General features: G+C 55.6%; 2 protein-coding genes across 4 annotated transcripts; one reads left to right on the top strand and one right to left on the bottom strand.

Annotated features, from left to right (window-relative positions):
- The first annotated feature begins 7,328 nt into the window (after positions 1 to 7,328).
- Positions 7,329 to 14,335, top strand: MAPK15 (mitogen-activated protein kinase 15). 2 transcript variants are annotated; one of them, XM_076004954.1, is made up of 14 exons: positions 7,329 to 7,504; positions 8,784 to 8,882; positions 9,114 to 9,143; positions 9,279 to 9,369; positions 9,883 to 10,013; positions 10,098 to 10,261; positions 10,462 to 10,601; positions 10,971 to 11,028; positions 11,410 to 11,547; positions 11,654 to 11,759; positions 11,882 to 12,083; positions 12,196 to 12,299; positions 12,378 to 12,482; positions 12,634 to 14,335. In XM_076004954.1, exons 1-14 carry the CDS (start codon positions 7,436 to 7,438, stop codon positions 12,808 to 12,810), a joined length of 1,614 nt encoding a protein of 537 aa, XP_075861069.1. In that variant the 5' UTR covers positions 7,329 to 7,435; the 3' UTR covers positions 12,811 to 14,335. The 2 variants fall into 2 exon arrangements, with proteins under 2 accessions (XP_075861069.1, XP_012615764.1); XM_012760310.3 differs by having other exon boundaries at positions 12,378 to 12,506.
- A 1,109-nt stretch (positions 14,336 to 15,444) lies between these two features.
- Positions 15,445 to 23,963, bottom strand: FAM83H (family with sequence similarity 83 member H). 2 transcript variants are annotated; one of them, XM_012760127.3, is made up of 5 exons: positions 23,874 to 23,963; positions 20,496 to 20,957; positions 19,562 to 19,726; positions 19,353 to 19,477; positions 15,445 to 19,123 (listed from the first exon to the last, which is right to left on the bottom strand). In XM_012760127.3, exons 2-5 carry the CDS (start codon positions 20,940 to 20,942, stop codon positions 16,273 to 16,275), a joined length of 3,588 nt encoding a protein of 1,195 aa, XP_012615581.1. In that variant the 5' UTR covers positions 20,943 to 20,957; positions 23,874 to 23,963; the 3' UTR covers positions 15,445 to 16,272. The 2 variants fall into 2 exon arrangements, with proteins under 2 accessions (XP_012615581.1, XP_012615582.1); XM_012760128.3 differs by lacking the exon at positions 23,874 to 23,963 and adding an exon at positions 22,469 to 23,847.
- Between the last annotated feature and the right edge of the window lie 143 nt (positions 23,964 to 24,106).

Genomic DNA, 24,106 nt, shown 5'->3' with positions numbered 1-24,106 from the left:
GCCAAGATGAAGCCCAAAGTTGATTGCTCCTAGACCTTTTTCCTCATTTCAATGCTAGAAATCATGCCCAAGGGTGGAGATTTAACATGGTAATAACACATGCGATGTACGAAGCACCATGACCACCAGAAGGGCAGCTGCCAACAAAACTCCGCCTCTACATACTGTGATTTCAGTCTTGGCATTAAACTTTTTGTCTCTCCCCTTTAAAAGTTCCCTAGCGCTCTGTTCAGACGGCCAGTCTGGTTGCTCTTTAAGCAGCGCTATCTCCTTTGTGTTCAAATCTGAGCCCAGTGAAGCCATGCCTGTGATTCCCTATGGGCCTCTGGCTAATTCCTACTGCGTGGAGAGCCCAAGTGCCTGCACAGTGACATGGTGGCAACACCTCCTCTCCCTGGGCTGCATGGGGAAAGGTGAGGAATGGAGGGGGCTGCCCTGCTATTGGTCACTCTTTCCCTGTTCTCTGGGGACCAGCTAGGCATCCATGCTGGCTTCAGCAGCTGCCTCCCAGCCACCCCAAGCTGCTCTGTGGCCTCCCAGGAACTGGCTCTTCTTGATCAAGTTTACTAAGGCTCCTACTGTCTACTGGCAGTTCCTGCTGCCCAGGGCAGTGAGGGCTGGGGGTGTCTGGCCGCAGCATTCTAAGTCAAGAGTAATGACTTTCCTGGCTTCCCCACCTCAGACCCTTCATTAGCATGTCCATCTCTGATTTTTTTCCGCCTGCCCAAGCTGTTATCATCCCCCTCCGTTTCTATGTGTCCTCTACTACTCTCTTTGTCCCTGCGGGCACATAGCTTTTATTTCTTTTTTTTGAGACAGAGTCTTGCTTTCTTGTCCAGGCTAGAGTGAGTGTCGTGGCGTCAGCCGAGCTCACAGCAACCTCAAACTCCTGGCCTCAAGCAATCCTGCTGCCTTAGCCTCCAGAGTAGCTGGGACTACAGGCATGTGCCACCATGCCCGGCTAATTTTTTTTATATATTAGTTGGCCAATTAATTTCTTTCTATTTATAGTCATATAGCTTTTCAATTCATATTTCTATTGATTATATTCCTATTGATTATAATCCTATAGGATTATAATTATAATAGGATTATTATTATAATTATAATCCTATAGGATTATAATTCCTATAATATAATCCTATTGATTATATTTCTATTGATTATATTGATTCATATTTCTATTGATTATATTCCCACTTGTTTAATAAAGTTGCCATTTCATCTAAATTGTCAAATTTATTGGTGTAAAGTTGTTCATAATCTCTTATTGTATTTTAGTGTTTGAAGGATTTGGTAAGGATGTACTGTCTTTCATTCCTGACGCTGGCTCTTTTAGTCTTAATGACTAAAGACTCTTATTAAGATTAAAGACTCATTACGACTCTTTTAGTCTTAATGAGTCTAGCTAGATTTTAGTCCATTTAGTCATAGAACCAGCTTTTAGTTGGTTTTCTTCTTTGCTTGTCTGTCTTTCATTTCAATTATTTGTACTCATCTTTATTATTTCCTTCTTTCTACCTACTTTGGGTTTAATTAACTATTTTTTCTAGCTTTCTAGGTGGAAACTTAAAAACTCTCTTCTGTTCTAATACAAGCAGTTAGAACTACAAATTTCCCTCTAAGCATTGCTTTAGCAGCAACTCCACAATTCTCATACGTTATGTTTTCATTATCTTTCAGTACAAAACAGTTTCTAATTGACCTTGTGATTTCTTAACCCATTGATTATATAGAAGTGTGCCATTTCATCTCAAAATCTTCGGGGATTTTCTAAATGTCTTTCTGTTACTTATTTCTAATCCAATTCTGTGGAATCAGAGAACATAATGTGTATGATTTCAATTCTTTTACATTTATTAAGCTTTGTTTTATGGTACTTACAATATGTTTTATCTTGTTCATACACACGCCAGAATGCGTATTCTGCTTTTATTCGGAGCATTGTCCTCTAAATGTCAACTAGGCTGAGTTGGATGATGTTGTTCAGGTCTCCTGCATCTTTATCTTCTGCTTACTTGCTCTATCAATTATTGACAGAGGAGTGTTAAAGTCTCCAACTGTAATTGTGGGTTTATTTTTCATTTCATTTATGTCAGGTTTTGCTTCATGTATCTCAAGTCTTTGTTATTAGGTACATACACTGAGAATTACAATATCTTCTTGATAAATTGACACTTTTATTATAATGAGCTATTCTTCTTTATCTGTGGTAACATCCCATGGCCTGAAGTCTACTTTGATATTCATGTAACTGCTAAAGCCGTCTTATCATTACTGTTTGCATGACATATCTTTTTCCATCCTTTTAACTACGTCTCTATAATTAAGGTACTTTTCTTAATTGTAACATATTTAATATATATATTATGTTTATAATTTGTATATGTATAATTAAAACATTTCTTGGATTTTACCTTTTTAAAAATAAAGTCATACAGTCTCTGCCTGTTAATTGGAGTATCTAGACCATTTGTATATAATGTAATTATTGATATGGTTAGGTTTAAGTCTACTATCTCATTGTTTATTTTCTATTTGTCTCATTGGTTCCTTGTCTTGTTCCTTTTGCTTTTTTTTTTTTTTTTTTTTTTTTTTTTTGAGACAGAGTCTCACTTTGTTGCCTGGCCTAGAGTGCAGTGGTGTCAGCCTAGCCCACAGCAACCTCAAATTCCTGGGCTCAAACAATCCTTCTGCCTCAGCCTCCCAAGTAACTACAGCTATGTGCCACCATGCCCGGCTAATTTTTTTTTCTATATATTTTTAGTTGTCCATCTAATTTCTTTCTATTTTTTAGTAGAGACAGTGTCTCACTCTTGCTCAGGCTGGTCTTGAACTCCTGAACTCAAACGGTCCTCCCGCCTCGGCCTCCCAGAGTGCTAGGATTACAGGTGTGAGCCACTTCACCCAGCCTCTGCCTTCTTTTTGATTAATTTTAAATATTCACTTTATCTAGACAATGGGCTCACTAGCTATAACTCTTTACATATGTTTACCTTTAAGATAAGGAATTGTATATTTAACTTGCCACAGTCTATCTCCAAATAATAATTCTTTACATATAATTTAAGAACCTGACAATATATAATTGTGTATATTTTGTAAATTTCCACTCTCCCTCTTCATATTTTGTGCTATTGGCGTCATACATTTTACTTCTATAAGTTATAGCTCCCACAGTATATTGATGTTATTTTTATTTTAAAGAGTCAACTATCTTCTAATGAAATTTAATCAATGAGAAAAATGTCTTTTAGAGTTAGCTACCTATTTACCATTTCTGGCTCTGCGTTTCTTTATGTCAATTCAAATTTTCATCCAGAGTCATTTTTCTTCATCCTAAAAATTTTTCACTAGTATGTTTTGTAGTATAGGTCTGCTGGTGACAGATACCCTCAGCTTTTGCCTGAAAAAATCTTTATTTCCCTTCATTCTTGAGAGATTTGTTCTCTGGGTAGGTAACTCTAGATTGGCAGAGGGTTCTCCCTCCTTTTTCTTTTTGCACATTAATGATGTCATTGCTTTGTCTCCTGGCTTGAAATTTTTTCTGACAAGAACTCTGAAGTTACATGTTGATTTTTGTTCCTCTGTAAGTTCCTTTGTTTGCCTTTAACATTTTTTCTTTATCACTGTTTTTCAGTAATTTAGTTATTACTTGTTACAGCTTCCTCTGTGTTTACCCTGCCTACGCTTCCTTTAAATTCCTGGATCTGTGAGTACATTTTTTTCTTCAAATTTGAAAAAATTTCAGTCATTATTTTCTCCAATATACTTTCTACACCACTACCCCATTGTTGAAACTGTCCCACAAGTTATTTTTTCTCTGTGTGTTTCAATATAGTTTCTATTGTTGTCTTCAAGCTCACTGACCATCTCTTCTTTTTTAAAAAACTTTTTTAACCAAAGAGCTTTTTATCACCCACATTTTAAAAAAATAACAGACCATCTCTTCTGTGGTTAAGTCTATGTAATGAGTTTTTCATTCCAGATATTTTATTTTTAAGCTTTTGACATTTTATTTGGTTCTTTTTAATAAATTGCCTTTCTCATCTCACTATATTCATGCTTTTCTTTAAATCCATCAGCATATTTATAATAGGTGTTTCTAAAGTCACTAGTTCCATCATCTCCCTCATATCTGGGTCTTTTTCCTCAATGGGTGTTTCTCTGGGTTACAGCTCATACTTTCCTGCTTCTTCACAGCCTAGTAATTTTTTTTATTGAAGCAAAATTCACATAACATAAAATTAACCATTCATTTGGGTTGTTTTCATCTTTTGGCTTTTGTGACTAGTGCTGCTTTGAGCACTCCTGTACAAGGATTTGTTTGAATACCTGTTTTCAATTCTTTTGTGCATAAACCTAGGCATGGAATTGCTGGATCATACAGTAATTCTGTTTAACCTTTTGAGGAATTGCTGAACTGTTTCCTACAATGGTGGCACCATTTCACATTCCTACCAGCAGTGTATGAGGATTCCAGTTTCTCCACATCTTTGCCAAGATTTTTTAAAAAATTATAACCATCCCAGGGAGTGTGAAATGGTATCTCTTGTGTCTTTGACCTGCATTCTCTAATGGCAGTGCCACTCAGCATCTTCTCACGTGCTGTCGGCTATTTGTTTATCTTCTTTAGAGGAATGTCTATTCATGTGCCTTTGCCCATATTTTTAATTGCTGGATATTGTGAATTTTATGTTATTAAGTGTTGTTTTGTTGTTGCTTCCCCTTAAAGAGTATGGAAGGTTGCTTTGGTAGGCAGTTAAACTATTTTTGTATCATCTCATTCCTTTCAATGCTTGTTTTCAACACCCAGAGTGGGTGTAGAGTACACTTTACTCTAGAAGTAGTTCAACAGATCTGAGGTGGGAACTGTCAGGGTCTTTCCTGAATATTCTGGTGTTCAACAAAGGCTCTCCACCCTGGCTCTTGGCATGTAAAGGTCCCCTCCCTATGTGATCTCTGGGAATTATCCAGGTTGTACCCCCCGCCCCACAATGGCTGTTCTTTGCCTGGCCTTGGGAAACACCCCCCACTCCTCCCTGGCCTGATGCTCAGCAGCAGGGTAGAGAGGACTTTCGCCTGGCCGTGTGGCTTGTGTTCTGACATGGCAGTCCTGCACTATTTCATGTCCAGTGTTTGTAGATGTGACTTTTGTCACATATCGTGTCCATTTTTCTAGCTGCTCATGGAAGGGGGAGCATGTCCAGTACCAGCCACCCCATCATGACCAGAAGTCTCTTGTTCCTTCCTCTTTTTTTTTCATTTATTTATCCCTACTCCTCCACCTCTATATGGAGGAATAACTGGAGTACCATAAACTTCACATATTTAAAGTGCACGATTTAAACAGTTTTGACATAAGTATACACCCCTGAAGCCCTCACCCTAATTGGGACATTTCCATCACCTCCAAAAGTGTTCTCCTACCACTCATAATCCATCTCTGCCTCCACCCGCCACCCTCGGGCCACCACTGATCTGTCTGTAGTTGGCATTTTCTAGAATTTTATATAAATGGCATCATTCAGGGTACTCTTGTGAGGGGAGCTGTGGCTTCTTCCTGGCAGCATGATAATGCACCCGTGCCATTGTATCCATAGTTTCTTCTTTTTTATTGCTGAAGATCAGTCCATTGTCTGGATGGGCCACAATTTGTTTAGCCATTTCCCTGTTTCGAATGTTGAAAGCAAAATCTGGGTTATTTCCTGCTTGGGGCTGTTACAAATAAAACTGCTATGAACAGCCACACCCACTTTTTGTATGGATGTTTTCATTTCTCTTGGGTAAGTTCCTTGGAGTAGAATGTCTGGATGAGAAGGCATATTTATGTTCAATACTTTAAGACACTGCCAAATTGTTTTCCAAAGTGGTTGTAGCATTTTATAACTCTATCAACCAAGCAGGAGCATTCTAGCCCCTGCACACCCTCACCACACTAGGTGAGTAGCCATCCCAGGAGGCACTAGTGGGGTCTCAGGCTCTGACTCGCGCTTTCATTCCTTGCAGACCTGCGCTTTGCAGAGCTCTCCTTCGGCTCCAGCACCACCCACGATGTGTTACGTATGGGTCCACTGTGCGGAAAGTCAGAAACCCAGAGGAAGAGTTAAGAAACTTACAGCTGTAGCACAGGGTAATTTTATGACTGCTGAATCTAATAAAAAAATTGGGGCTTTATTTTGTAGGTCTATGGCTCTTAACTTTTTTCTAGTAATTCATTTTTACTGCATTTTACAAAATTATCAATCTGCAATAGATTTAAAATTTTTAAAGATGGTTCTTGGGCAGTTCCAGAAGCTCACTCTGAATGCCCAGGTGCAGGTATCTGCACACACCGGTGGTCTCACCTGGCTGCTGCTTTAAATGACACCAGACACCAACACCCAGTATGTGTCACCTCCTCCCTCCAAAATCTCGTCTAAGACTTCCACTTGGATGTCTAAACAGTATCTTAAACTTAAAATATCCCAATTCCAGAGTTTCTTCGCTAAACCTGCTCTACCCATCGCCTTCCCCACCTCAGCCCTGTGCCTCTAGAAACTACCATGAACCCTGGGCAGCTGACATTCCTGTCTCATGCCTACAGTCCAACCTGCAATAAATCCAGGGGCTCTGCTACAGCCAGGTGCAGCCCTCACGCCTCCCGCATGGCCTCCCCTCTCCTGCTCTCCTGCCCCATGACCCCCAGTCCACAGCTAAAGCCCTCGGTCCCCGGCCCTGGGCTCCAGCCCCGAAGGCCCCCTTTGCCGCGGACGCGCCAGGCACACTCCCACCTCGGGGTCTCTGCCTGGCCGGCCGCCCGCCCAGTCTCTTCCTCTAGCGTCCAAAGCGTGGCTCCCACTTCCCTCCCTGGGCGCCCCCGCCCCGCAGTCCCCTCACCTTGTTTCCTCTTCCCAAGACGCTGCCCACAGTCTGGCGCGCCCTGCCCAGCCCGCTCCAGCTCGCCCTCCCGGCCTCCCCACGCGAGACCCCGACGCAGGCTCCCTCCGCGTCCCGGGACCTGCCCGCCGCAGACACTCGCACGCGGTGGGGAGCAGCGGCGGGAGCGCGCGGCCCCAAGCTCTGGACAGAAGCTCCGTCTGCGCGACGCTTCTGCCCCCGGGACCACTCGTAGAGCCCCAGGCATCCAAGGGAAGCGGAGCGAGGAAAGAGGCCTCCAAGAAGCTGGGGCAGGCGACACGGAGCGGACCGGGGCCTCAAGGAGCCGAGAGAGCCCGGAGAGCCCGGGGCGGCGCCAACGCGGCGGGACAGAAGGTAGGCGGTTTCCGCGCGGCCCGGCGGGGGCGGGGCTTGGGCCACGGCCCGCCCCAGTCCCCGGCGCAGGCGCGAGGGCAGGCGCGGCGCCTCTGTCGGGTCGGTTCCCGAGGCAACAGCGCCCAACAGGTCCTGCCCAGCAGAGCCTGTGCCGTCTCCTGAGCCAGAGTCCCCCGCCGCCATGTGCGCCGCCGAGGTGGACCACCACGTAGCCCGGAGATACCTGCTCAAGCGGCGGCTCGGGAAGGGGGTGAGCGCCGGGGAAGCGCCTGGGCGTCCACTCGGGGGTCTGCTTTGTCCGACGCTGGCGACCTGCTTCCTCCACTGTGTGTGTGTGTGGGGGTGGCCTTGAGCAAGCCGTCGAGCCCTCTGTGCCTCAGTTTTCTCTCGGGGTTACAGGACCCTGACAGTGCCCACACCAGGGTCCTGGCTTCTGGAAGCAAGTGATAGCCAGGGCCCCACCCTCCCACAGACCCCTGCTTCCAGGGCCGCCTCTCCCCCGGCCCCCTGATGCGGGGATTAGCTTCAGTCGCTGAGGGGAAGGGTAGATCCCAGCATCAGCCCAGGTGGGCCCACAGGCTTTCCAGCCCGCTAGCAGGGGCCTGGCCCAAGAAAGACTGAGCGGGGAAACGGGTGGGCGTGGAGGAAAAGCTGGAACCATGTGTGAGCTGTGTGTATTTGCGATTGTGTGTGTGAGCACGTGAGGCTGTGTATGTGAACGTGTGTGCCTGCGTGAGTGTGCTTGGGTGTGTAATGGGAGCAGGGAGGAAAAGCAGTCCAGGTGGTGCACACAGCATGTGCAAAGGCCCTGAGGCAAGGCCTGCTTGTCCTTGGAGAAACCACAGCGTTGTGTGTGTCTGGCTAGAAGTGAACTAGGGGAGGGGAGGGGAGAAGGGAGAAAAAGGAGAGATATGTGTCCGATTGTGTGGGGGGCTTTGGGGAACTTCAAGGACTTTGGCTTTTACTGTTACTGACACTGGGAGCTGTAGCAGCCGTTGGTACCACTTTACAAGGCTCACCCTGCCCCCTTTGTTGAGGGCCCACTGTGGGGGTGGGCAGAAGTGGCAGAGGGAGATCAGCTAAGAGGGTAGAGTTGCTGTCCAGCTAGAGATGCTGAAGGCTCAGACCAGGGTGGTAGGAAGTGGTGAGGTTCTGGATAAATCTGAAGGTGGAGCCAGCAGGCTATTGACAGGCTGGATGTAGTATATGTGAGGGAGAGAGGGATCAAGAATCCTGGGCAGCTGGAAGGATGGAAGGCCATCCCTGAGAGGGGCAGGCTTCAGTTCCTGCCCAGAAGTTCCCATCTGCAAACTCACCTTCTCCAGGGGTCTCTCCAGCCCTCCTCTGGAAGATGTGGAGTCCCACACAGCAGCTGGGCAGCCTGCAGGTGCAGGGTCCAGAGCGCCAGGCCTCACCACACTCCTGTCCCCTCCCAGGACCCAGCATGGGAGCAAGTAGCCTCTGTCTGCAGGGGCAATCTGGGTGGCAGGGTGTGGCTGGCTGGGCAGGCTGACCGTACTCCTCCCCAGGCCTACGGCATTGTGTGGAAGGCAGTGGACCGGAGGACTGGTGAGGTTGTTGCCATCAAGAAAATCTTTGATGCCTTTAGAGATAAGACAGATGCCCAGGTAAGGGCGGAGAGCAGGGGTGGGACTGATATTGCTGGGTGCCTGGAATCTCAGGTGTAAAGTTGACACCCAATCACAGCAGGTTTCCTGGTATTTCCTGTAGCATACCCCCTTTGTGACCCCATGGTCCAGTGGGTGTTTGGGTGACAGGCACCAGCCCCTTTGGGACCTTTCAGGATTTGGGCTTCTTTCTTGTTCTGTCTATCCCACTCCTGTTTCTGTCTCTTCCAGAGAACGTTCCGGGAAATCACACTCCTCCAGGTGAGTGGCCTAGGCTGTCCTGCCTGCTCCCCTTCCCCAGGTCTGGGTCTCTCCAGACAAGGGGGAAGCCGGCCCTCGACCCCCAGGGTACAGCCCCGGCCTCACAGCAGCAGTAACCACCAACTCTGTCTCTAGGAGTTTGGGGACCATCCCAACATCATCCGCCTCCTTGACCTGATGCGGGCAGAGAATGACAGGGATATCTACCTGGTGTTGGAGTCTATGGGTGAGTGAGGCCTCACTCAGCCCCCAGCCCCACCTCTGCCCTGGCCCTGGGACCCCACCTGGTGGCCTGACTCCCTCTTTATGTCCCTTTGCTGCCTGGGTCCCCATAGTGGCTTGTACCTTCACCTTGTACCCTGTACCCAAGGACAAATAGCTGACAAGTGTCAGCCTCCAGAGCCTGGCAGTGACCACCTCAATCCCACCTGCATGAGGCTCCTGCTTTGTCCATGGTTTGCACCTGCATTTCCCTTTTTCTACTCATTTTATAAAACAAAGGCAACATGAAATAAAGTATGGAAACAATTCCACGAACCTTTCTTGTTGTACCAACAAAGACAGTGGGCAGGACTGAGAAGCCTGAGGAGGGGCCGGGCAACTGCAGGCCATGGGCAGACTCAAAGTGGGACAGACCTGTTGGCTCTCCCCAGGTGTCCCTTGTCTGGCCCCAAACTGACCTGCATGTCCTTCCTTGGGTCTCCACACCCCCAGACTGATGGGCATGCCTTGTCCCCAGACACTGACCTGGATGCCGTCATCAGGAAGGGCGGGCTGCTGAGGGACGTCCACAAGCGCTACATCTTCTACCAGCTCCTGCGGGCCACCAAGTTCATCCACTCAGGGCGAGTCATCCACCGGGACCTGAAGGTGCAGCCCCACACTGCGTCTGCCTAGCCCCCAGCCTCCATCCCCCAATGGCTCACTCAGTCCTCAGCCCACCTCCTCTTCCAGCCGTCCAATGTCCTCTTGGATGCCAACTGTGTGGTGAAGCTCTGTGACTTTGGCCTGGCCCGCTCTCTGAGCAACTTCCCTGAGGGGCCTGAGGGCCAGGCCCTGACCCAGTATGTGGCGACACGCTGGTACCGAGCTCCGGAGGTGCTACTGTCCTCAAGCTGGTAACAGTGAGATACTCCCAACCCCCCTTCTCCCTGTAGGCTCCCTAGGGCTGCCCTCCTGCCCCCCAGGGCTCCCAGGCCTTCCTGTCCCCTGGGCCTGCCTTGGCCCCCACCCCCCGCTGTGCCCTCACCTTACACTCCCAGCAACCCCCCACTCTGTCTCTGGGTCTCCCTCATGCCTACACTCCTTCCTGCCCCAGGTACACCCCCGGGGTGGACATGTGGAGTCTGGGCTGCATCCTGGGGGAGATGCTTCGAGGGCGGCCCCTGTTCCAGGGCGCGTCCACGCTCCACCAGCTGGAGCTGATCCTGGAGACCATCCCGCCTCCATCCGAGGGGGGTGAGCATGTGTGCAGGCGTGCAGGCATGTGTGCCTCAGCAGCCTGGCGCTGGGCACTGGGGATGCTGAGGGCCAGAGGATGCAGCTGTGGGGAGACAGCACCTGACAGGCCAGGGCAGCACACAGAGGAGGGATGGGACAGGGAAGAGGTGGGGGGGCAACTGCACAAGGGAGGTCCAGCCAGGTCAGAACAACGTCCCTGAGCGTTGTAGGCTGCAGGGCCAAGGATTGGCACTGTGCTAAGAGCTGGGCAGGGCAGATTGGGGCACTGAGTCCTGTCAGACAGCAGAAGCCCAGAAGGGATGGCTGGCCCAGACTCCCTACCTGCCCAGGCCTCTGGTCCCAACACCCTCTGCCACCCACCCCTAGACCTCCTGGCCCTCGGCTCAGGCTACAGCTCCTCCATTCTGCACGGCCTGGGGTCCCGGTGAGTGGGGTCACTTTGGTGAGGGGTAGGGGTGGCCTGTCTTGGGGGGGCCTTCCTGCCATGTTGCTGGGGCCAGTCTGCTGGGTGATGCCCTGCCCTGCTTTTATGATGGGTCATGCTGAAAGCCAGGAGTCCCCAGTGCTGGCACCAGGGGCTTCGGGACAGCACCCTGGCCTGGGTGGCTGGAGGGGGGCCTGGAGGAGGGCTCAGAGGGCAGGCAGGGGTCTCCCACTCTCCCAGGTGTCTGCAAATCAGGCATGGGGGTCCACAGAGACAGGAAAGTGGGGTGGGACCAAGGGTTGGAAGCTGTGCCCCACGCCGCAGACACAGATCTGACAAGGGGCCCGCAGGCTCTGGAGAGATGACAGGTGGCACCTACAGGTCACAACAGACGCTAGACACCATCCTGCCACCAGACACACCCCCAGAGGCCCTGGACCTCCTCAGGCTACTCCTGGTGTTTGCCCCTGACAAGCGGCTCAGCGCTGCCCAGGCACTGCAGCACCCCTACGTGCAGAGGTGGGGGCAGGCGCCCAAAGCGCAGGGGTGGGGTGGGAGCTGGAGGGGCTGCCTGACTGCAGCCAGCTCTCCCCTCGCCTATACCGGCCTCCCTGGTCCCCTGCAGGTTTCACTGCCCTGGCCAAGAGAGGACTCAGGAGGCGGATGTGCAGCTCCCAGTGCACGAAGGAGTCCAGCTCTCTGCGTCTGAGTATCGCAACCGCCTCTATCAGGTGCTCTGGCCCAGGACCCTCCTCATTCCCTATCCATGCGCACCCTTGAGGCTTTCTACCTCAATGACTCCCAAAGCCTCCACATCCCGATGTACACCTTTGAGCTCCCTCCTCTCCCACAGATGATCTTGGAGCGGAGAGGCAACAGCCACGTCCGGAAAGAGGAGGGCTTGGGGGTCGCCCCTCTACGAACAAAGCCAAGGCCCTCTGGGACCCAGGTGCACCTGCTCAAGCCCAGAACCGGCACCCAGCATCTCTCAAGGGCACCTGCACAAAACCCCAGACTCAGGCCTCAGAATAGCCCCAGTCCTGATCTGGAGCATGGTGTGTGGTCTTTGTCCCCCACGGAGCATGGGCTGGCCCCTTCTGTGTGGGACCCCTGCGTATACACAGCATAGGACTTCTGACCCCCAGGGTTGATCTTCCCATCCCATAGATTCCCCCAGTGCAGCAAGGGACATTTCCAGGCAGAACTTGGCCCCCCTGCCCCAACCTGCACCCCCTGGGACAGAGGCAGAGTCCCCCTCAGCACCCTCTCGGGTAAGTTGTGATGAGGTGGGCACAGGAGGAACCCATCTTCTGTACCTTTCAGTGACCCAATGATGCACCCCTTCCCAGGTGAAGCCCAACATGAGAGGGGTGGTGCCTTCCCTGACCTGGCAGGCTGCGGCCCAAGTAGCCAACCAAGCCTTGATCCGCAGTGACTGGACCCAGCCCTGTGGGGTGAGGGCGGCTGGCGTGCCACTGGTGAGGTCTGGTCCCAGTGTGGCCCCCTCCCTTCCCTGGCCTTCCCATTCCCCCAACCCCTCAAGGGCCTCCCCTCCTCTTCTCCCCTCAACCAGTCCCCCCTCAAGCTGACCCCAACTGCCTGCAGGTCCCTCCACGGCTGCCCTCAGAGCCCCGGCCTGGCCGGAGGATGTTCAGCTCCTCTGCCTTGCAGGAGGCCCAGGGGGCTGCCCGGGCCACACTCGGCGGCTACTCCCAAGCCTATGGTACCATCTGCCACTCAGCACTGGGCCGTCTGCCTCTGCTCCCAGGACCACACGCGTGAGCTGCTCTACCTGCCTTGGCCCCAGCCGCCTGAGTCCCCTCCCTCTCTGCATGGCCACATTCAAGTTTGGGGAGATTTGGCCTCTTTAGGGAAGATGAGGACCCCACCCGTCCCAATGACTTCCTCCAATAAAGGCTGTCTGTCCCCCACCTAACCATCCATTTTTCATCTACCCCCTTCTGAGGGGCTTCCTCTAAAGCCACATCACCTCCACCCCTTTCCTGGAGCCCATCCTTGTCTGAGGACCCCGCCACCCCTGAGCCCAGTGGGAAGCTGCAGTGGCTACTGTCTGCTATCACCCTGTGGCTCCTGCCACGCGCCGCCTCACGGGCACCTAGCACAGGGCTTTTCTCCAGGCTCACGCCACCTAAGGCCAGCCTGTGGGAGCACCTTAGCTCCAGCTTCCTGTCCTCTGTCCATAGTGCCTTGCTGCCTGCACCATCAGACACCAGCCTGGGGCTGCTACAGGGTCCAGGCTGTACCTCGGGTGGGCCTGCCATTGCCTGGGTACAAGCCACCACAGAACCATGCTTACCACCCTAGACTAGAGTCCTGCTCCTCCCCTAGCCCCCAAATGTCCCCTGCCCTTTCTCCAAAGTTGGTGGCCACAGCCTATGCCCTGCCATCACAGTGACTGCACCTGGCTTGTCTCCAGGTCTTAGTAGGGGAGGGCGGGGGATGAGGTATCTTGTTGGGCTTAAGACTACCTCCTCTGGTTCCCCACCAGGCAAAGGACCTGGTGTGAGTTCAGGCCAGGGGTATGGTGGGCTAAAGAGATGAAAGGGGCCCAGTGGACACAAAGCTGCGTCCCATGGTACCATGGGTGCCCCGAACCGCATCTGACCCTGGGCTGAGGCCAGAACACAGCAGGGCCACATCCCAGCTGCCTGGCAGTAGAGCTCGAAGTCTAACAGGTACAAGTGCTGCTGTAGGGGTGGGGCTGCCAGGAGCAGGGAGTCCTGGTCTGTGACAAAAGCCACTGGCCACGCTGGGGAAGCCAGAGGACAATGTGTGGGCAGTGGGAGCTGAGCAGAAGGTGGGAGCTTGCACCACAATGTGCTGGGTCCAGACTGGGTGACCAAGAGAGATTTGGGAAGCAGAGAGAACTGGGCTTGGGGACGATTCAGAGGAGGCAGAGGGAGGAGAGGGAGGGGCCAAAGGTGAGCCACAGGTGGGGCCAAGGAGGTTGTTCCTGATGGGCAGCCGAGGAGGTTGAGCTTCCAGAGCCTGAGGCATCACCCCATGATGACTGATAAGCAGGACAGAAGAGGCCAGGGAGGGACTCAGGCTGGACAGGAGCTGCGGGATGAGGCTGGGATGGGCCAGCCGGACTTGGTGTGCACAGGCCCCAGGTGAGTGCCCACACTGAGGGCTGAGCATTGTGGGGAGGGGCACAGCCACGCAGCAGGCAGGGGCAGGAAGCAGGAGATGCTGGGGGAGGAGCTCGAAGGACACATGCGGAGGGGTCTTTACTGCTCCCACAGGGATGGGCGGTGGTGTCCACAAGGGAAATTGGGAAGGTCACCAATTTAGCTGAAGGTTAAAGCCTGTAACATATAACTAAGTGATTATATATATTTGGAATACATTGAAATAATTTGTGTATTGTGTTTTATTGTTAACACCAAAATGTGCCACATCATGTTTTAGATGTCTTACTCAGCAAGATGTGGAAGGTGCAGGCAGGAGGCTCTGGGGGCCCATCTGTTCAGAACAGTGACATGCCAGGCAGCACCAAGACAAACCTGTTAGCACATGGGTGGACTTTTTCCACCTGGTCAAAGTCCCTGTTGTCACCCCCACTTTGATGGTGGCTTTAGTAACCAGTGAACTGTCAGGGAGTGAAAATGGGCTCATTTCCCTTTTCCAGCTGTTGGAGTAGGAAATACTTCAAAAATTTTTTTTTCTTTAGAGACAGGGTCTTGCTCTATTGCCTAGGCTGGAATGGAGTGGCACAATCATATTAAAATAGCTCACCATAACCTTGAACTCCTGGGCTCAAGCAAACCTCCTGAGTAGCTGGGACTACAGGTGTGCACCACCAATGCCCAGCTAATTTTTTCTTATTTTTTTGTGGAGATGGGGTCTTACTATGTTGCCTAGGCTGGTCTCGAATTCCCAACTTCAATTGATCTTTCTGCCTCAGGCTACCAGAGTGCTGAGATTACAGGTATGAGCTACCTTGCCCAGCCAAAACAAAAACGAAAACATCTATCTGAAGAAAAATAGCAGAATACAGAAACTAATTTCACAATGCTAACATCTAACAATGGGGGACTTTATAAGTATTTGGTACCAAAATGTGTCATTCCAAGTCAATTAAAATTACTCTCTGAAGGTACAAAAAGATGTAAGACAGGTAAGCCAGGAAACTGGAACACATTCTGTGTGTTGGTGACAAAGGGGAAAGGGTCCAAGGACAGGGTGGAGTCAGGGTCTGCTGGGCACCTACAGGGCAAGGGCCACTCCAACCCGTAGGACCTGTGCCTCGTGGTGGGGCCCAAGCTCTACCACAGCTTGTCACCTGCCCTCATCTGGCCCAACACCTGTCAAGGACAGTGCTCTGCATCCAGCCTCTCTCTGGGATATGGCTTGTGATGGCACTTATGCACAGGACACTTCATGAAGCCGGGCCACAGGTCATCTGTCCAGACTATGTTTTATTGTGCTGCAAAGCCCAGTGCTGACCAGGGCCTTGCTACAGGAGTGGTTGGGCCTGGCCCAGGCAGCTTTGGTTTGGGCTGGCAAGGAACCCCCTTGGGGTCCCCTGTACCCCCTTCTCAGTAGCCCACCCTATCCAGCCTCCCTGTCCATCTGAGAAAGGTTTCCTTTGGGTCTAGCTCCACCCCTCCCTCTCAAATTGCCTGCAGTCAGCCCAGCCTTCCCTGCAGCAAGAGGACAGGCCACCTAGAAAGACGCCAGGAGAATCCACACAGGGAAGGAAGCAAGCCCGCAGCACTTGAGACAGAGGCAAGAGCGATGACCCCCAAGGGAGAGGCCCTGAGAAAGGGAGGGTGGGTCTGTCAAGAGACAGCAAGGAGGCTGGAGCCAAGGGCCCGTGCCTGAGGAGAGGGAACCCTGAGAACAGAAGCCCTGAGGAAACAAGAAGCCCCAGAAAGAATGGGGAGTTAAGGCACAAAGAGATGGGTCCCTGAGCTGAATGAAGTCCCAAAGAGGACGTGAGCCCAAAGAGGTGGCCAAGGCAGGTGCATGAGCCGGGAGGCTGAGGATCCTGAGAGAAGGGAGCTGGGGAGAAGCACCTTAGTGAAGGGCTGGAGCCCCACGGTTGGGGAGGCCAGCAGGTGAGCCCCACTCTGGCAGCACTCACTCCAAACTTCCCTAGCACGAGGGCCTGGCAGCCACCACTCAAGCACAAAAGGGTGGCTCTCCTTGCCCAGCCATGCTCTGGACGATGGTGGCAGTGATATGGCCACCCTGGCCTGGGCTGGTGAGCTAGGACACTCATTTCTTGCCTTTCAATGTGCCCAGGATTTTGGGCACGAACTTGCCAACCTTGCTGTCCCTGGTGCCCTCCTCTGCAGGGTTCTCCCCTGACCCAGGCCCGCCGGCCTCCTCCTTTTTGCAGAAGACCTCGAAGCGGCTATACACTCGCTTCTCCTTGCGCATGCTCTCCATGCGGCGCAGCAAACGGTCGCGCTCCTCCGCGCTGGCTGGCAGAGTGCGGCTCAGCCGGCCTTGGGTCCCCAGGCTGTCCGAGCGAAAGATGGCTGAACACTTGTCCTTGTCGGACATATCTGGGGCCAGGCCGCCAGCAGCTGGTGGATGGCCTAGTTCAGGGCTGCTGTGGGCCGGGCTGGGGCCTGGGGCAGGGACCCCACGGTGCTTCTGGCCGTGGGCACTAATCTGCTCCAGAATTGCCTTTGTGTCATCCCGCAGGTTGCTGCTATACAAGGCATTGGCTGTGGCTGAGGCCAGGCGCGACCGTGTGCCCCGCTCGTCTCCTGTGGCAGCCTCTGCACTGTCACCCCGGCCCAGCGACCGCCGCCGGGGACTCTCCGGCTGCCCGTTCTCCTGCGGCACTTGGAAACCAGTCTCATCCTCCGAGCGCCGCTCACCCTTGGGGCTCAGCAGCTGCCTGAGGCGCAGGGAGCCCTTGCGCAGGACTTCCATGGGGCCGCCCACGGTCTCCTCTGCTGGCCCGGTCTTCGGAGACTCCCCGGAGGTGAGGGTGAGGCTGCCTCTGCGCTCAGGCACCGGGGGCACCGGACTGCCCCTGCGCTCAGGCACCGGAGGCACCGGGCTGCCCCTGCGATCGGCCACGGGGGGGATTGGGCTGGTTCTGCGCTCAGGCACCGGGCTACCCCTGTGCTCCGGGTAGGCTGAGGTGGGGCTACCTTTCTGCTCAAATCCTGCCGTTGGGCTGCTTCTCCGAGTGGAAAACCCAGGTGTAGGGCTCCCCTTCCGCTCAGGGTAAGCCGAGGTAGGGCTCCCTTTTGGCTCAGAAAGAGGCACATGTTGTGCCCCAGGCCCCTCCAGCATCAGGGGCTTGTCCGGCCCTTGCGGGGACGTAGAGCGACCCTGGGCAGAGAGTAAGCGGGATGGTAGGCGGTCAGTGCCACCCCGGCCCAACGTGTCGAGAAGCTGTGCAGCAGTGAGCGTGGCGGCTCCTGGCTGTCGCTCGGCTTCCTGGTGCAGCCGCTGTGCAAAAGAGTCGCGCAGGTCTAGCAAGCAACTCTCCAAGCTGCGGCGCTCACCCCCCACGCCTCCTGTTGCCGGCACTTCTTCCCGCCACGCCTGGGACACTACAGCCTTGCTGTGGCTGGAGACAGTGACCGCGCCCCCAGCACCACTGGGGTCACGGCCCGGGCCCTTGTACTTCTCCAGTAGCTCCGCCACTTTGGCGGAGGCCGAGGAGCGCACAGCTTCTCCGCCAGGACCCAGCATCTCGCTGACCGTCTGCTCCTTGTGCAGCAGCTGCACTTTTTCAGTGCTGGTCCCTGCAGCCCCGCCCCCACCCTCAGCCTGTGACGCGCTGAAGATGAGCGAGGAGCGCAGCCTTGAGCTGCGCTGGATGAGTGGGTTCAGGCGCGAGCGGAAAGAGTCCTGCTTGGCCAGGCCTGCCTCCTCCTGGACCTCGCCGCCACCGCTGCCTGAGCCTGGCACCGGGCCCTTGGTAGGGAAGGCTGCAGGGACGCGGAAGGCCGAAGGGAGCAGGTCCCCGGCGGCTGCCCGACCCCCGGTAGCCAGCACATCGTCTTCATAGACCTCGGCTTCCATGGGCACCGGCAACCCCTCATCGCTCGCATCTTCCCCGTGGCAACCGCTCAGGTAGGAGGCGAGGCGCCAGTGCCGCAGCCCTGCCCGTCCCTCGGGCCCACCCCTGCGCTCCGGCTCCGCCTCTGCTGTGCTGTCTGGGCCCGGCCTCGCTGCAGCCTGGCACGGGAAGCGCTGGCCCAGGTTGGGGCGCAGGGCCCCGCTAGGTTCGAGGGCGCGGAGGCCAGGGCCAAAGGCGGGATCTGAACCGTGGCGCACCTCGCGCGACGCGCTAGACGGCACATAGTCCAGCCGCTGGTGCCCGTCGGGACCGAGCTCTGGGAAGCGGGGCCCGGCGCCCAGTGCAAAGTCATCCGGGTCCACAAAGCCTGGACGGCCACCGCGAAGCTTCTCGAACAGGCCCTGCGGGCGCGCAGGTGCGAGCTGCGGGTCCCACTGGTAATGCTGCTGGTAGAGTTGCTGGTCACGGTGGAAGTGGCTGGTCTGGAAGCGGAAGTCGTCGCCGTGGCTAAGGAACGTCTGCCGTGATACCTGCCGCGCTGCAGCAAAGTTCTCCACGGCGCCCGCGCCGTCCGCGGTGGCATAACTGTGCCGCTTGAAGGCGTCCATCTCCAGGTGCCGCGCCTGGAATAAGCCCCGCTGGCCGGCGAACTCCCCCGCCGGCCCGGCCTCAGCATCCAGCCGCCGCGACAGTGGCCTCAGCCCCGCATGCGGCTCCAGAACGCCCCCTGGCATCCGCGGCTCCTCCCGGCGGAAGGCCGACAGGAAGTGGCGGTCGGGGTCGAGGAAAGAGGGGAAGCCCAGACCCTCTTCCCGGGGTGGTGGGAACAGGAGGTGCGCTCGTTTCGGGAAGGAGAAAGGGGTTGGCGCCCCGACCCCAGGGACACCCACCAGGGGCCCAGCCCCCGCGTACGGAGCCAGGGCGTAGGCATCCATGCGGGCCAGAGCCCCAGCTGAGGGCACCAGCGGCTCAGACTGTGCGAAGAGAATGCGGAACTCCTCGTCGAAGCTGGAGACCAGCTCGCCCTGGAAAACGTGCGCCAGGCTGCGGTGGATCTTCTCGAAGGACCACATGAAGCTGTGGACGGATCGGGCCAGAGTCAAGGCAAGGGAGTGGGCCAAGCAGGCACAGGCTGGGTGGGGAGAGGTTTGGGGATGCGAGCGTCTGCGAGGACCAGGGCGGGACAAGCCCGACTGTGGCGGGGCTGCAGCAGATGATGGCCCTAGTGGGGTTCCGGGGCTCCAGGAGGCAGCCCTCGGGGAGGGGCTGGAGGGGCGAGGGCTGGGGGGCAGTGGGCTGGGCGCACCTGTAGCTCCCGCTCATCACCACAGCACAGTCCACCAGCAGGAACTTCTCCTTCACGTGGCCCTTGAAAGACTTCCCCGTGCGGCAGTAGTAGGTGGGGCCTGCCACTGTACGCACTCGTAGGAACTGGGGCGGGAGGGGAGTTAGGTCTCTGCCTGGGGTCTTTCCCCTTCCTCCCCTCCTCTACCCTCCCCTCTCCCCATAACTCACATCCACGTGGTGCAGGTTGACTCGGCACTTGTCCGCCATATCCAGGAAGTGCTGCGCATTCATCTCATCCAGTAGGATGTAGACTGGGACCCGGCGTGCTGCAGCCTCTAGCACTTCACTGAGCAGGTCCACATCAGTAAACATGTCCATCACCACCGCCACCACCTGGGGGGTGCAGGTCAGGACAGATGGCCAGACTCCCCTGCAGTCCCCATGCCATTCTCCAGTCTTACCTCCAAGCCCATGGATCACCCACAAACACTGTACGGTGGCCACTCACCTCTCTAAGGGGAGAGTAGGGCCATGTCTGTGAAGGTGGGTGTGGAGGAAGAAACCCAGGAAGGGGGTGTGGGCCTGCTGCTTGGGTTGGTGGTCCATAAGGAATCCCAAAGCAGAGCAAGGCCTGCAGGCTCACTCCTGGGCACAGAACCCTGGTTGGAGATGGCCAAGGCAGGGGGAGTCTTGAAATACTTTTGCCCTACAGATGGCTAGGCTGCCCCAGCCTCAGTTCTGCCCTGTGAGTGGGTCACTACTCGGGGCAGGGGTCTTTAGCATCTGACCCTCCTGCCTCAGTCTCCATGGTTTAACAGGCTTCCTCTGCCGTTTGCCAACTGCTTGGGGTTAAGGGGGCTAAGAAGCTCTCAGCTGGCTAAAGGCCATCCAGGCTGGGAGAGTGTTCTTCCCTCCCAAAGCAACTGAGTTTCCAGGCACTGGCCATGACCATGGGCAAACAAACCTGTGCGGAACTTGCAGCCTGTGGTGGCCACACCCTTGGCAGCCCTGGAAGAATTCTGCCAGTGAGCCCCCGCCGCAGCTTGAGCCCTGGGGCTCACCCCACCACAAGCTGGCCATGCTTTGTGGTACCCCCCTCACTTCCACTCCTGTGTGCACTCAGGCCACCCTTCCCTACTGCCTGCCCACCACGCTGACACACCTGCTGGGCAGAACGGATCATCCTGCGAGCCTCCTCCTTGATGCTGGGGCTGTCAGGTGGTGGTGGCTGCACCAGTGTGGTTACCTCTGTGCCCTGGAATCCGAAGGTCAGGGGCCAGCCCAGGTCAAGTTCAGGCACAGCCTGGTCTGAGTTCACTGGCCAGTAGGTGCCTGATGAGCCATCCATGTCCACATCGGGAGGGCTGCCTTCAGGGGGCTCTCGGGCCACATACTGTGGGGGCCGCAGGTGGCGGCTCACATGTTCCAGCTCCTCAGGGCACAGGAAGTCAGGTGCCCCCTCGGATGCCAGGAAGCGGCTGTAGGCCTCTGACCCACCCTCGGCCAGCGCATCCACTGCCAGGCGGTAGTACTCTTTGTAGTGAGGCGGCAGGTACCCGGGTGCCAGCGGGTTGTCCCCCTGTGAGGAGCACTGGGATCGACGGGCCATGTTGGGGCCAGGGGCCTGGAGGGGCAGGGAGACGGGTTACCAGGGGCACTGGGGACCACATCCCCTACCTTCTCAAGTGGACACACATGTAGGGGGACTGTCAGTGACCTTGAGTGGGCTGGAGTTTAGCCCCTGCCTGGGAGACCTTCCGGGGGACCAGCCAAGCCAGGCTCACAGAGAGTGCCCCAGAGCCCAGTATGCCCTCTAGCCAGGGGGCATCAGCAGAGTGCCAGGGCACAGGTACCCCAGTCCTGTCTCCCCTTCCTCAGGCCTCACTAGCTGGGCCCTTGCTCTCACCAGCACCCAGGAGCTGCCCCCTCCCTCTTTATGACTTTTATGGCTAGATGTTTTTGTTTTGTGGGTCTCTTCCTCTGTAGATATATTTAAAATATTTTATGACTTTTGCTTTAAACACAAATATAATCCAGGTTGGGACCACTGTTATGATATTCACTTTTTTCTTCCTATTCTAAGACATTAACATTTTCATGGGCCCCTGGCACTGTTTCTGCAGGACAAGTTGGTGCTGCCCACACCACCTGTGTATCTGTCCTGGAACAACTCAGACACCCTGGGCAAGTCAAAGTTCCTCTCTTGCCTGTTACCTCCACTGTATAGTGTAGTTAAGGGCTGGCACCACACCTGGCCCAGGTGAGCGGTGAGTGCAGCAGGCAGGGCTACTGATGACAGCCTTCAGCCCCACCCACAGCTCCTCCCCATCCTCAGGGTCTTACACTCTGACCTTCTGGCCCTGGAAGGCTGATCCCTAGACCTTGTCCCTGTCTACCAGCCCCCTTTCCTTTGGCCCACTCCTTGACATCTATCTTGCCACTGTCCCATCCTACATAAAACCTTCCTGGGCTCCACTCCATGCGCCCTGGTGCCTACAGGTCCCTGCAGGGCCTGCACTTCACACCCTCATAGATGTGGCTCTCCATGTGCTCAGAGTCCTGTCCCTGCCAGGCCCAGCCCTCTTCAAGTCTTGGGGCCACTACCCAGCCCCTTGCTGCATTCAGAAAGAAGTCAGAGCCTTTCACTGTGGCTGTGGGGCTTGTCTTGGGGCCCCCAGCCTACCCCGTTCTCCAAAGGGCCTCTGTGGGGGCCTGGCCTCTATTGGGCTCCCAGGGCCCATCCGCACAGGATCACTTAACTACCTGAATACCTGCCTACCTCCAGCCCAGGAAGGAAAGTCCTAGAGATTGCTCACCCCATCCCCACTGCTCCTCAGGTTGGGGACGGGCCCCTGTCCTGCCTAGCACATGGGCTCCCAAATGTTGGTCCTAGCTGAGGAAGCAAAGTGGTTCTGCCCAGATGGAGGTGTGTGTCCCTGACATGCAGCCGTGCGCAGCTGATGGGGGCAGTGGCCTGCTGGACTGCACCAGGGTTGGAAGGAGACATTTGCCTGAGCATGCTAGGCTCAGGAGCCTACAGTATACAACCCAGGCAGCTGTCCTGTCTGGTTTCCCTGGTGGGTGACCCACTAACTGGACACTGAACATGAAGTGGGGATGGGAGGTGGGGGATACCTTTGTGTACCACTCAGTCCACCAGGCCCAGAGATGCTTCCAGGCCCAGTTGTCTCAGGAAAAGCCATCGTGACATTTCTTGACTACATCCAGTCCCCTTTGTGTCTGACGTATGGGGGCAGGGCACACTGTCCTGGTTGTCCCAGGAGCAGACTGAGGCAGACCACGTGGGGGTGAGAGGTGCAGGCCTGTCTGTGCTGGGGTCTCACTGTTCCTTCTGACTTTACTGTGGAGGGGAATCCACATACACTGTCCAGGCAGTGCGAACAGGGCAGGCCCCTGAGGTGAGAAGCCCTCCCAGCAGACATGACTGGTCAGCAAGGGGCACCCCAGGCCTCAGGGGCCCCACCAGGTGCCCACTCAGTCTCCAGCAGCAATACCCACGACCTTCAGTATCTTCACTCCTTGCCCATTTCCTTTCATGGGTCTTCACACCCCTGGACTGTGCACTGGAGACCCCCAACAGCCTGCTCCCCACACATTTGCCTACCAATGCCTGCCCAAGGGGAGAGGGCTATCCCACCCTGTCCAGTGACTCAGCAGGAACTAGCTCCTCTGCCGCTGACCTCTGCCCTGAAGCCAGACAGTGTCTCCAGGGCCCTCACCTCAGACTTCAAGGGCCCTATCCTTCTCACCCTGGAAGTGGGGTGCCTAAGTGCCTGGAAGGAGGATCCCATGAAAACAATCTGAGGTCCCACACAAAGTGGGGTGACCCTGTGCCAAGTACCCGTGGGGGAGGCGGGTGTGGGGGTACTGGGCAACGGGGAGGTGGACTGAAAAGCGGGATTTGGGCACACAGGGTTCACAGACCGGAAGTCGGCGTTGTAGCTTGCGGGTGGTCGCCAAAGAGCCAAAGGAGGTTAGTGTACTCAGCAAGTTAGCCTGCACTGGCTGTGTGTCTCTTCCGCCCACCCCAGTCCAGGGATGTGGACCGAGGGACAGGCGTCCCTTCAGTCGCCTTTCTCCACGCGAGACTACAGGCCGTGCCCTGCCCACCCCAGCCCATGGCGGTCTGGGCAGGGCGTCCCCAGGGAAGGGTACAAGCCATGTCCAGCACCCTCTCCATACTCTAGCTAGGCCACAAGGGCGGGAGCGGGTTAAGACGGCCGGCAGGCCCTAGCCGGGCCCCTGGCCCTTTCCTTCTAGGCTCTTCCTGGGCCAGCGACGTGCGAGGACGCTCACGTCCGTATCGGCACAGCAGCGCCTCGCGCCGCCAGTCTCCGCGCGCGGCCGCGCTCCACTCCCACCGCCCCCTCGGGGTCGCATGGCCCCGGCCCAGGTACAAGCGGGGGGGGGGTAGAGAAGGGGGGCTGCCCAGGTGGGGCCGCGCCGAGGGGCACCCGCCCGGCCTCTGCCTCCCGCTCGCTCCGCCCCGCCCTACTCGGGCCGGGGGAGGGGGCCCTACCTGGCCAGGTGCGCGGGGTCTCGGCACAGGGGCAGCAGGAGCCGACCGCCGCCCAGCGGCCTCGCGGTCCGGTCGGTCCGGCAGCCACTCCCTGCCGCGGCCCGCCCGCCCGCCCGGCCTGATTCACGCGCCCGCCCCCGCCCCGCCCGCCGCTCCTGCCTCCTGCCTGCCCGGGCAGCACCTGGGGGCGGGGCGGCCCCACCCGCGGCGCGCCTGCATTCCTGCGCCCGGCG

Source organism: Microcebus murinus, chromosome 7 (assembly GCF_040939455.1).
Source record: "Microcebus murinus isolate Inina chromosome 7, M.murinus_Inina_mat1.0, whole genome shotgun sequence".
Taxonomy (NCBI): Eukaryota; Metazoa; Chordata; class Mammalia; order Primates; family Cheirogaleidae; genus Microcebus; species Microcebus murinus.
Note: the sequence above shows the minus strand (reverse complement) of the source record. Positions and strands in the feature narration are given on the sequence as shown.